The following is a 13,446-nucleotide window of genomic DNA, read 5'->3' on the forward strand; positions in this document are numbered from 1 at the left end:
AGACAAAATATTTGGCTTCATATTCTACCACAACAAAAGGCACAGAAATACATTCTGTATGTACTCTCAAAAACTGTTTTTACGCTCAGTCTGAATCAAGCTCCTAACTGTTTACAGGAGCGCTGCCCTGCAGAAGGAGAGGATGCAGCAGAGTGAGCAGTATGAGCAGACGTTGCAGAGGCTCCGAGCCAAACACGAGACAGACATGAGCCACTTCCAAAAAGAACATTCTCAGTCTGCTGCTCAGGTAGATCATCACTTTTTTTAGCAAATTAGCCACAAGCAAATAACAAATGTATCTTATATTCCGCGTTTTCCCCTGTTTTGTTTTCCCAGGCATCTGAGGTGTTAGAAGAACTGCAGATTACCACGGCACAACTCAAGCAGCAGCTTCAAGACGGTGAACACACGAGACACAAACAAGTCACGGTACGGTTCAGGCAGTGATGGGGTTCAGAAAACCTAATAACAATATCGGTAATCGGGCTTCATTTTTCCAAACGTTGCTCTTTGCACTCTTACACTCGATGAATCTGCATGCACAATTGCTACGTATGTCCAATCACAGATCATGTTACCTCTGCTCTCTTTCAGGACCAAGAGATGAAGTTTCAGCAGGAAAAGGGTGAAATGCAGAAGAAGGTAAATGTGTAGCTGCTTGTTAAATTGGTAAATTGATCCATTGAACTTTTGAGACCAAATGATCCCAGTCAAGTGGAGATCAAAGGCTAGAGTTAGATGTTTCTTGTGGTTTCCCTCACTTTTATATCTTATGTCCGGCCTTGTAAGATCAGAGCTGTGACTAACGGTGAGATGAAGACACGAACAGAGAATGGGAAGGAGAATCAGAATGTTTGTTATTAAGCTAAAGAGTAGGTTAAGGAAGGAGAGATTGAAGGCAGGGCTGCATGTATCCGTCTGAAGTATGCACCAGCCCTCCAGTTAATCACCAAGGGCTTTGCTTTTTAAGGCGTCCCTCTTCAAAGACATTGTGCGGTCATAAAGCATAAGGAATACAGAGCCCATTTTTAATGACCGGAGCCGACAAGGTCACTTCTCAGGTGAAGATCAAGTTTTAAGGCTGCACTGCACTTGGGTCATCTTCAAACTGCCACAGTCATAATATGTGTGTGTTGGTGTGCATGCATGCGTGTGTGTGTGTGATGTTTGCTTGTGCGTGTCTGTATATACCTGTGTGTCTGTGTGTGTCTGTGTGTGAGGGAGTATTGGCAGCAAGTTGGCACATCTGTACCCCAGGTGATCATGGGCCCCTCTGACTCTGTGCTCTTTCATCAGGGTCAGGGAGCATTTAAATTAAGCCGCTCTAACACAAAAATACAGCGTGTGCTTTCATTTCGTCGCTAGAACACGTTGTGTTCTTTGATCCCTCCTCTAAATAAGTCAGGACACACACTAACAATGCCTTTCCCTTTGTCCCACACTTTGAAATTTGACAGGAGATGAAAACGTTTGCATGAAAAAACACTTCAATCGGGTTAAAACAGATGTCTCCAGCCGTGTGTCAGGGAGGTCACACAGACTTTAGGGTTTCCATCCAAAGAATGCTCTGCCAGCTCACTGATCAGCACAGCTCATGAGTGATCTCAGCTGCTGTTTGGTCGGACTGAAAAACCTGCAGGATCTTGGGATATGGTTGAAGACGTCTGGGTGAGGGAGACACGTGAAGGAGGCCCTGGCGGGGTGTGTGCGTGTCGGAGGGGCCCATGTGGCGGCCACAGTTTCAGAGTAAGAGGCCCTCTCTGCAGGCAGATGGACTCAGATGATACATTTGATGGGGTGATGGAGAGAAGAGACGAGACCAGATGCACAAGGTCACACAGACAGGAGAGGCTTGATGAGTGATGTTTGATGGCGCCTGGTCTTTCACTCCCTTATATTCTCTCTCTCTCTCTGTCTCTCTTTCTCTCTCTCTCTCTCTCTCTCTCTCTCTCTCTCTCTCTCGCTCACAGGTTTCGGCAGTCCACACTGAGGCAGAGAAAGAGAGAGCTGAGGCTAAGAGGAAAATAATGAAACTAGAGGAATCGCTCAGGTACCTATTACCTTTTTCAGTCCATCAGTCAGTGAATACCATGCAGAGCATTAAGAGGTCACAAACACATTATACTTTCTGAGTGTTTTATTCAGCGCTATTAAACACAACGCTGGCTCAATCCATTCAATCACCCCAGCTAATCTTCCTCTTATTCCCTAACTATACCTCGGCTAAGCAGTCACATTAGCCACATCTCCAACGAGGGGTTTCCAAATGTTGGACACAGTACAATAGCAATGCATAAGAACAATAAGTGGAGTGAATCCTGGAGTGCTTTGTTTCTGAGTAATCTTATTTTTAAGTGGCTTTAGAAACACATTAAAGAAAGTGATTTAGCAGTTTGGCAGCATTTTGTACCGCGCACAAAGGGACATTGATGGCTGTGCCTGCTTATTGTTTTCTCTTGGACAGGCTTAGATACTGCAGACAGATCTCTTTGTGCATAAATTATCCTTGTAAGCATCGGGAATGAGGCTGCCACTCCCTCGTTTAGAGTTAAACACTTAAGAGAGAAACAGCAAGTGGCCCACCAGGCTCTTAGTTAATTATGTACTCAGGCTTCACTCACACAGGACACACACACACACACACAAACACAGACAGACACACACAGGCACGCACACTCTAGCAGTCTGATGCCTGCTACCTGCCTGCTGCCGTGGCAACACTGACGGCCTTTAAAGGCGATCCAGGAGAACTTCAAAGTCAAAGCAAGACTGCATAAGGGTGTGTGTGTGTGTGTGTGTGTGTGTGTGTGTGTGTGTGTGTGTGTGTGTGTGTGTGTGTGTGTGTGTGTGTGTGTGTGTGTGTGTGTGTGTGTGTGTGTGTGTGTGTGTGTGTGTGTGTGTGTGTGTGTGTGTGTGTGTGTGTGTGTGTGTGTGTGTGTGTGTGTGTGTGGAGATGAGAGGGTGGGTGATGAAATTAACTGCTCAACATGCCTTCCGTGTGCCAGATTCTTGGGATACTGTGTGTTATATGCTGTATATTTTAGTGTGTATGGTTGTCGGCCAGGGTGATGAAGGTGACATGTTGCTTTAGACTTGTGTTGGTCTGTGTACATTGTGGATTGCCATCTTTCTTTTTATTTCTATGCCATCATTCACACTTCTGTCCTTGCTTGGTCTACACACACTTCTCTCCAATATAAAAAGAAAATCCCCCCATTCTGCCATGCAAATCAGCATCACCGTGTCAATGTGAATTCCAGGTTTGTGTTACTATAGCAACAACAGAAAGCCGCACAAAAGCTATGGAGAGAGGACAAGTTTCTCAGTTCTTTCATCCAAATGTGCCTCAGATCATTACAGGGCATTAACATAGAGATGGAGGGATGCACCACAGAGAGAGAGAGAACAAAGATACAGGAAGAGGAAGCTCATCTGGGGAACAGCTGGCTCGCCTTTTGCAACAATGACCTTCAAATCACAATTAAAAATAACATCAGAAATAGGCTGAATGGTTGAAAATAAGTCTTTTTTTTCTAGATTGCAGTATTTCTCTCTTCATGAAGACGATGTCATATTGTTTCATCCTTCCACCCAGAGAGTCCCATTCCTCATTCCTCTCTTTCACTTGACTGTTCTCTGAGGGTTGACACCAACTTTGCACTCAGTGGTCCCATTCATCTCTAATTGAAAGCTTCCAGATTTAACATTGAAGATGGAAAATAGAGATTGTATCTTTTCAGTGAGGCTTTGCTGCTTTTTATTCGCGTGAATTGAATTTTCAGCTGTTGTCCATAGAAAATAAACTAAATAAAGTTGAGGAATCACTTATTAGACAGTGGGACATGCGACAGGCTTTTTTTCTTTACATTGGACAGATTAGAAAAATAATTGATTCATAAAGAAATGCATGTATATCAAATATACTTTTAAATGTACACCCTGTACAGTAGGATTCAATTACTGCCTTCCTTCATGCTATTATATCTGTCTGTGTCTGTGTGTGTGTGTGTGTGTGTGTGTGTGTGTGTGCGCGTGGGTGCGTGCGTGCGTGTGCGTACACATCACATACTCATATCTGTGTGTCTTTGAAGTGCTCTTATCTTCCTCAGCATTCCTCCCCCATGACGGGGGTGGAAACAGGCAGGGCTAGTGGTCCAGACTGGGACTAGTGGTTGATGGTAGAGGGTGGAGGCTGTGTGGCGGGGGCTGGAGAGCAGGAGCAGGTGGAGGTATGGATTCTGAATATTGAAATGCTCTACCTGATTCAATATTTACATTCCCTTGGCAGCTTTATTGGTAAGGCTGGATGGGGAGGGGTTAAGCTCCAGCTCAATACCTCAGACCAGACTGAGGGGAAGACCCTGTTGCCAAGGGTCTCTGAGTTTAAGAAAGATTACACATCAAATTCATTGAACATCAGTGAGTTTTGGTTTCTACCTCTGTGTATTTAAATATACCGTACGGTTATTTTCTATTGGAACTTTCTGAATGGTGGTTATTTCTCTTTTTGTATCCATTCTCAGCCCCTGGCTTTACACTTCTGCTTCAGTGAGCGTTGGCCTGAATTTTCCCCCTAAACCCTTCAACATCAGCCTTAGAACATGCCTGGATTGGGAATAACGATCTGTGTTGTACAGCAGGTGTAGGTGGAAAGCTCTACAGCAGTAGTAACAGCAGGAAAGCAATGTTTAGACTCCCTATACTGGGGGAAAACTAACAGCATGTCTTCTGGCTGTGCTGCATTACAAGATATTGAAAGTATTATTGGTTAAGAAATTGGCATTTCACCCTTTTCTCCTTTTACTTGAAGTGTCAGATGCAGACAGAATGGTAGATTTGGAGATGGTTATCTTTATGGATGCTTTTTGTTTTGTGTATTGTCCTTGTGGATTCATTAGACGACCCTGAACGAGATTAGCGGCTATAAAGATTGAATGAAAGGACAAATAAAAACCCAACTTGGAACTAAATTGAACAAACGGTTCATTTCAAAGAGTGGGAAGTCATTATTTAGTATTACAGGGCAATAACTCCTACTGAAGCTTCTCCAGACAATGCCTCATTTTTCCAATGTTGAATGAATTGGATATGGTAGGTTCTAGTTCTGATATGTATCTTTGTATTTTGTTATTCAGCACTAGCTTCTCATATCTGAGCATGGCAATATTTCATCATGTAATCCATGCAATTGTTGATAATATGGCATGTTCATATCACAGTGTAAGACAATATGCTGTTCCTCCTCTTGCCTCAACTGTGGCACATCATTGGATTAGACATCTTTACACTTGGTTAGCTAACTTTCGTTCAAACATGCGCCGACTATAAATGATCGGAGCATCCTCTGATCTGAATGGACTTCCTTTAGACGTGCATCTTAGGACGTTCTGTGTTGTTATTGTTAACCACACGCAAACACATGAAATCAACATCATGGATAAGCGTGTAGTTGATTTAGCAGATTACAACAAAGTATTCTGCATAATTCATGAAGCTAAATCAATCTAAACATACCGTAGAGGCAAGAGAATCCCTGATCCAAACCCTGTCATCACTACCATGTTCCTCTTTTCTCATCCCATGCCAAACCAAAGGCAGCAGCATCATCCAGTTTTGATCTCTATCCTACATGTAGTGTATTAATGATCTTGAGTTATTACCATATTCAGTGTAACTTACATACATGCTTCTGATTGAATCCATCATTTCAGATGTGTGTGTGTGTGTACATGAATAGATAACGGTGTTGAAGTCAGTTGTGGAACTGACTGATAACCTCCAGAGACATTGTTAAGTGTGAGAGAGACGTGTAGTACAGTGTTCTCTGTCCCACCCTTATGTTTATCCACCCACGTAGAAGCACTGCCAGCCTGGCTCTCACCACATTTCATTCACCCGTACTATTGCTTCATTCTTCTTTGTCCTTAGGGTGTTTAGTTTGCTTTGAGGGAAGACACACAGGCTGGTGTGTGTGTCACTCCTTCCACTGTTGGTGTGTTAGGGATACTTGATGGGGGACAGTGTGCACACAGTAGTTGAAGTCTTCCGCCAATCTCCAACGACACTGTATTAACCCACTGAGCTCTTCCATTTTGTAGGGTTTAGGTTTGTAGGTTAATTAGATCGTCCTTTAGAAATAAGTCTATTGTTCCTCTATGACTACTTGTAAAACTAGAGAGAGAGAGAAACGGGGTGAAACTACGGTAATACGATTGAACACTGTGTAATGTAAATAGTTTAAAGTACTGTACATGTAGGTGTGTACTTTTTAAAACCGGTCAATGATGTTCTCCTGTGCTGTCTCTCATTTGTGTTCACTTATTTGCGGTCTCTTATTTTCTCTGTTTCATTCTCTCTCTTCCTCTTCCTCTTCCTCTGGGGATGTGGATGAAAACCAAAGCCTGTTTTATTTTTCTTCTGAGGCCTCTGAATATTTCAGTTTTGCATTTTTCTCTCCCTTTTTTATGTGCTCCCTCTTTTTTTTTCCAGGCCCCTTTGATGTGTCTGTGGATTCGTTATCATTCCGTTTGGATGAGCTCACAGACGCAGTTGCGCGGGCACACACACACACATACTCACACATACACACACACACACAGACTCACGCTCTGACTCTCGTCTCTATCTTTTATGTGAGAGACCAGAGGCGTCCACATCCATGTGAGTTTGCATTTGCCTGTCTATTTCCTGCACTTCTCCACCCACACTCCAGCCCATACAATTCCTAAAAACCCATTTTAAGATTACTTGCATAAGTAATTAATATTGCTTCTGAATGTATTTGAAGTCTGTGAATGTGAGTGTATGTGTGTGTGTGTGTGATCAATGTCTTTATACGCATACAAATACAAATAGCACGTGGCGTTGTGTGGTTAGTGCAGTCCGGGAAAATGCCGGCATCCCTGCAGCCCTGGTGTCTGCTCTCCAGCACAAGCCCTCCTCTCCTCTCCTCTCTCTCCTCTCCTCTCTCCTCTTCCTCCCCTTTAAACAGTTGTTTAGCAGTAAGGGATGAGAAGACTTCCTCTTGAGAGAAGGCACATCTTTAATTTGAGACTCCGGTAACTTCCACTTTTCTGACCAGAGATCCATTTAAAGCCAAGGAGCTGCCTCGGCCCGCCTATTTCCTTCCTCATTCTCTTTTATTCTCCCCGCTTCACTCTCTCCGTCTTGCTTTCTCTACCTCCATCCGTTTGCTCCTTTTCTCCCTGCCAGGCCTGCTTGAGTGTTTTCTCTGTCCTCTCATCTCACCATCATTGCTCTGTTATTGATGGTGACATGCTGTCTACCACTCTGGTGACCACACGCAGTCACTGTCACACACACACACACACACACACAAACTGCTCTCCTCACTTTTACAGCATCATACTGTGTGTTTAAGTCTGTCACAAACTTGAAGTTGCTGCAGTAACTTTTTGGTGTCTCCTCAGAGGTGCAGCACCAGCGACTTCTGCTCCAACTTGGTCATAGTGCATGACTTCAGTAGAGTTGTCACACACACAGATTGTGACTGTCTTATGAACAAAGACCCATATACACACACACACACAAAAATGTGCTTCCACCCAATTCAATTTTTTGCTCTGCCTTAAAACTTTGCTATTTAAGTGACATCCTCTTTTACATCTTCCTCTCTTTTTTTTTCTTTCTTTTTTCCGTCTTAGTCTCTCCACATATCCTTTGTGTCTGGCTGAGCCTAGGAGGCAGCCATGCAACGACACTGATTAATAATTACAGAGTACACAAAATTGGGAGAGAGGAGAAAAAAAAACAATTTCTCTGTCGTTTGATGTCTGACATGAGAGAGACCAAAATTACAAAGAGACAGAGAACTACAAAGAGGAGCCAGAGCTTGCACATTCCTTTTTCTCTTTTGCCCCTTTGCCTTTTTTCATTGCCTCCTTTTCATTTTTACCGTAGTTTTTAACTTTGTCTGTTTCTGTTTTTTTTTTGCCGCTGTAGTGTAGCATCTTTCCAAACATGTAACCATGGTAATGTAATTAATCACATGAATCAAGTTTTACCGTCTGTCTGTCTTTGAAAGATCCAAATCTATTTCTCTCTGTAGTTTAATTTGACCTTTATGATTGTGTCTCTGGACCCTAGCCTCAGTTTTAACACTTAATTTCTAGGGTTAATTTCTGTGTTCTCTCCACAGCACTGAAATAACATCAATTGTTTTGTATTCAATATTATAAACCAACTTATTTACCAGATTTGATCAATGTTTGGATAACTAAAAAGTGTGTTTTCTGTGTGTGCATGGTTTGAAGGGACACGGAGAGCCAGTTGGACAGAGCTAGGGAAAACCAAAGGCTGCAGATCCAGCAGGCAGATCTTGCACTGGAGAAGTTCAAGAAACAGGTGGAGCTCAGTTCTGAGAGGGCCTATGCTGACATGAAACTCCAGGTTTGTTTCACACACACACACACACACACACACACACACACACACACACACACACACAATAGGTACCACACATATTTGTCCATTTTCACAGTTTAGATACACATGCATACCACAATAGCAGAAATCCTGTCCATACACAGACTTATATGAGGACTTAAGCACAACTCTGATGAGCTACATGTGCAGGAGGGAGTTACCCCCAAACAGAGGTGTGTCTACATATCTCCAATATTCAGACACGGTGTCCAATCCAGACATGAGCTGTAGTACTTCATGTATAAGTCATATATGATGGAAAACATTGGTTCTGCCTACACGGGTACATTTTGTTATGTTGTTGTTGTTCATTATATTAATCCACATATTCACTCGTTTACCAACATTTCATTCAGTTGTGTGCCAGGTATGTCTGTTTTGTTAATTACCTGCTTGACTGAAGAGCGACGTGTTAGATAATAAGTGATCAAAACCAAGACAATGCAGAGGTCTGGAGGCACAGACACATGTTGGTGTTGGTCCATGCACACACATTCACACATCGCTGCAAAGACACAGCCTGACCACAGCTGCATCATGGCGCCACGCTGGCTGTATTAAAATTCCTCCATATGTCTTTGTCCTTCTCTCCCTCTGTATTTCCATGTTCCCTTCAGGCCAGCTGTTAAATGAAATGCACCATCAGGACACACTTTGTCCCATAAATTATATTTTTCTGGCACCTTTTAGCTGCCTGGTTATGTGAAAAAGCTACATACTGTATACATAAGAGACAGGCGCTGTCATCCCTAGGCTCTTTTCATTCATTTCCTTTCTCCAAATATATAAACCTATTTGTTATTCTGTTCATTAAGCTATTGCAGTTATTCCTTGGCTCTTACCTAGTGACCTCACTTCACCTCAGCGGTTGTGCCGTGGGCTGATAGGGTTTGGATGGAGAGCGGGTCACTTTAAGCAGCCGGTCTAATTAGTACGTTAGGCCAGTCTCGCGTTCAGCACTCAGCACCGCGTGGGCTGCTGCTTATTGGTAGAGTTTGCCAATCAATACACAGTCAGCTGTAAACTCCTGATGCTGTCTTACAAGTCAGTTTGGCTACAGGCCTTTTTGTTCAACACTTTTGGGTATTCTGTGTGTGGGCTTTATTGACAGGGCAGTTAGATTCTGGATGTTTAAAAGAGGTGTAAGCAAGATTAGAATTTGATTTTTCTTTTTTTAAGCCACTGATTAGTCCAAGTAAGGTACAGCAACTGTTAGTAAAAGAAGAAGTGAAATAACAAAACAGATTTATGCCTGGAATGTTAGTTTTAAATGCACATAAGAGCAAGAATACACACTGAAGCCCTGCAGGCTATGAGATGTTGTGGTGTTGATGGATCTGAAGGGTGAAAAACAGGTGCAGGTGGTTTAAACGGGTACTGAACCATATGGAGAAACGCTTTGCCACTTAAAAAATACATAAATATACTGTAAATCCTTTATTTCATTGGCTGCATAGTCATCCATGGGAGCCCACACATGCTGAAGTGAGTGCTTTGTAGTTTATTTTAACACAGCTACAATGATATAGCCTTTACATTTCTGTAGTCTCAGGTAGAGTGGCTTCAGCTTTTTTGAATGCAAGCCTCTTAAATCTGTTCTATGTGTTTTATTTACTTAGATAGCAAGGGACGTCTTGAGTTTAACTTGGAACATGTCTCTGTTGCTGTATTCCTCCTCTCATCCCTGCTACTCTCTACTCCTGTTCCCATCCTTCCATCTCCTGCTCGCTTCCTCTCTCTCCCCAGTGAGCCTCTGGCATCCACGATCTCCAATCTGACTTTATCCTCGGCCCACATCAAAGCCACAAGAGAGAGAGAGGAGCAATCTCTTTTGCATCCCCATCATCCTCTCTCCCTCTTTTTCTCTCTCCCCTGCTTTTCCCCCACTCACTGGTGCATCGCTCCATCGTGTTCCCCTGCTAAGTCTTTAATGTTGCAGAAAGTACTTCAAAAGAAGAAGAAGAGAAGATTTTACTCTCTTTTTCATCCCTCCGTCTTTCCCCCATCATCGTCTGTCTGCAGATCGGGTTGTATCTAAACGGATTATCTGTATCGCTCTCTTCCTCTCCATCCCTCTTTCTCTCTCATTTTAAAATCTGCTTCACAATGTTGGACTGGAGTGTTTGAACAGAGAAGCACCAGACTGAATCAAACCTCTTTAAAGGATGCTTTAGCAGTTTATATGGCTTCATCAAAACATGTTTAATACTTCCTAAGCGTTACACATATCATAGAACATATGTTGATGTAATATATGAAGTCAGTATTAGTCTACTTTAAGGCTCCTTTGTGCTTTAGTTCAGTTTAAGGCACATTCTTGGTTTTGCCTTTATGATCTAAATTATATTTCTCCATGTTTGTTGTCTGTGTCTATTTCAGGAATAATATTTTATGAAGTTGTAAGAGAATTGTCTAATGTTATACATAGACCGTATGACTTCACATATACTGAGTAATGAAGATGGAAATGGAATTGTTTTCCCTCACCGATGTGTTTTCTGTCCTCATGCTTGCAGATGGAGAAGGTAGAGGAAGACCTTGTTCGCTCCAAGGCCCTCAGGGAAAACCAGGCCAGAGAATTCTCCCAACAACTTGATGCACTCAGACAGAAATTTGAGCAGCAGGTCTGTATGAGTCTGTAGTAGCTGTCTGTCCATCTGTGTGTGTGTGTGTGTGTGTGTGTGTTTGTCTGCCTGCATCTACGTCATCACCGTCAACATTGTTATCTTTTCCACACTATCAGTCAATGCTTGGCCTGTCGGAGCGTGCCTGAGTGACATCCATTTGGAAAAATCTCTTCCTCCTCCCCATTGGTTCTGCTTGATTAACTCCTCGTGATAAGGGACATGCTTTAGATTAAACTTAGATTGGATTTCAATAAACATCTTAAACCTTGCCAATTGAAAGCTGACACAATGTGCGAAGCAGACGCGTGGTCCCCTTATCATCACATCTGCCTCACTCTCCTTCCTTAAACAGTCCAGACACCATTTTCATAACTCATTGAAATGTAGATTGATGATGGGAAGAAATCTGTTTTCAAAGCAACAGACTCCATTAATTCATAGGAATGGATGTTATCAGAGACAGACAGTCTCATTCTGGAGACATGAAGCACAACTTCAATATGAATGTAACCTTAGTAACCATAACCATAAAAGGTGTTTACCGTAATTCAATCTAATTCTGTATTTTAGCCAATGATCACCTTTTTTTGTAAAGTTGAAAATAATGTGTAGTTTACAGGTGAATGAACAATTTATTTAAGACTTCTTATTGTATTGATTTAACGATAGAAACATTTACGTAGCTTCACCTGTGGTTGTGCTATTTGAGATTAATAATCCGGAGTGTAATATCTATCATAGTAATCACGCCTGTAACCGTGGCCGTACTCGTGCAGCTCGCTGTAGCTACTAATTGTACCGTGAGCTCAAAGATTAATGATTCTATTCAACACCACTTACACAGCATATCTTAACAAATCATGAATATTCATCATATTCATAGGATGGAGCTTATCTCCATATGTCCATGTAATGTGAGCATATGGGTCTACACAAACCTCAAGAGGATACAGCTCTAACTAGTGTGCATCTCTATTTTCCATCTGTATCCAAAACATGATTGATTTCCGAGCACCCGTTGAGCACCTAGCTAGCGCTCAACCTGCCTGTTAATAAGCATGCCCACACTCATTTCCAATCCAGATGGAGTTTCCCTGCGTGTAAATTGCTGTGGAGAGTTGTAAATGGAGGATATAAAGGCAGCGGTTCATTCCAAGAAGTGTAGAAATGGGATTCTGTTATTGATTTGCTCCGTGGTTGAACGGTGTTGTTTGTAATTATAATGGCGTTAACATGGAGAATGACATTTGGAAAGAGTTAATAACGATGTAAGCCTTACATTTCACCTTAAATATTCACCAAGAACAAGTTTTCCTAGAAATGCATCTTTTCAGTTCTTGCTGCAAAGATCCATTAGCATAAAACTAACTCTCTATCTGACTCTCATTTCAGCCATTAAGTGGTTTGTATTTATATCCTAGTGATGTTTCTTTAAGCATAAGATAACTGTAAGAATGTCAAAGTGTCCTGTGTTCTAACTGGCACAAATAGTTCTAAGCAATCATATTTTCCATTTCATGTGACAAACAGGTTAGCAATCAAAGCGTTGGAGAGAATGTTCAAGTGCTGTTTGTCATCTGGAGCTACAGAGCGCTGAAGAGCCGGCTGACAGACAACGCAAACTATATAAGCTTCAGCTGCAGATCAGGAAGGCTTTTGTCTTAAAGGAGTATGAAGATGAAGGCCTTGTGTTTGCGGTGATGGGGATATGAATGCTGGTGACACTATTTTTGAAGACAGCGTGATAGAGAATGTGTGTGTGTGCGTGTGTGATCTCTGATGTCTTTTGTAGAGTGTGTTTGCACATACACTTTCCACAAACTATGCTTCCATGCACTCAATAATCATTTTAATTGTCGAATAAGGTAAACATGCAGTTAAGCTGTATGTTTGGAGGAATACATGTGATTTGATAGAGTATTGGGTTAGATGATGGCAGAATGAGGAGAGGCCACTTAACGACTGTAGTGTCTTACTCTGAATAAGACATTTATGTGCTTGAATAAATCAATTTGCAGGCGCATAAATTAGGTCTGCTTCTCAGGAGCATGCACCCATTTTCAATCTCATTATTGTGTATACGTACCGTTTGAAAAGAAATGTATTTATTGCTTTAATCACAGTATAATTGAAGTTTTATCATGGCATGTAAACATACTCACTACATTTTTGCAATCATAGGCCATATGACCATAAGTATTTGTGTGTGTGTGTGTGTGTGTGTGTGTGTGTGTGTGTGCGCGCGCGCACTGTATGTCTAGTCAGCAGATTGGTCTCACTAGGGCACAGGGTGAAGTTTGTCCATTCAGCCAATCACAGAAGCGCATTCAACAAGGGCAGCTTCAATGAGACTTCATAATGGGAACAATTTATG

General features: G+C 42.1%; 1 protein-coding gene across 1 annotated transcript in view; it reads left to right on the forward strand.

The window, feature by feature from the left end:
• cep112 (centrosomal protein 112) overlaps positions 1-13,446 on the forward strand; it is a 75,864-nt gene that overhangs the window by 21,678 nt on the left and 40,740 nt on the right. The window contains exons 14-19 of the mRNA XM_076164578.1: positions 118-247; positions 337-429; positions 595-642; positions 1,971-2,050; positions 8,274-8,409; positions 10,962-11,069. Coding sequence (XP_076020693.1) covers positions 118-247; positions 337-429; positions 595-642; positions 1,971-2,050; positions 8,274-8,409; positions 10,962-11,069 — 595 coding nt within the window. The remainder of the gene's footprint in view (positions 1-117; positions 248-336; positions 430-594; positions 643-1,970; positions 2,051-8,273; positions 8,410-10,961; positions 11,070-13,446) is intronic.

Source organism: Genypterus blacodes, unplaced genomic scaffold (assembly GCF_046128005.1).
Source record: "Genypterus blacodes isolate CSIRO-AG114 ecotype Tasmania unplaced genomic scaffold, CSIRO-AGI_Gbla_v1 ptg000137l_1, whole genome shotgun sequence".
Taxonomy (NCBI): domain Eukaryota; kingdom Metazoa; phylum Chordata; class Actinopteri; order Ophidiiformes; family Ophidiidae; genus Genypterus; species Genypterus blacodes.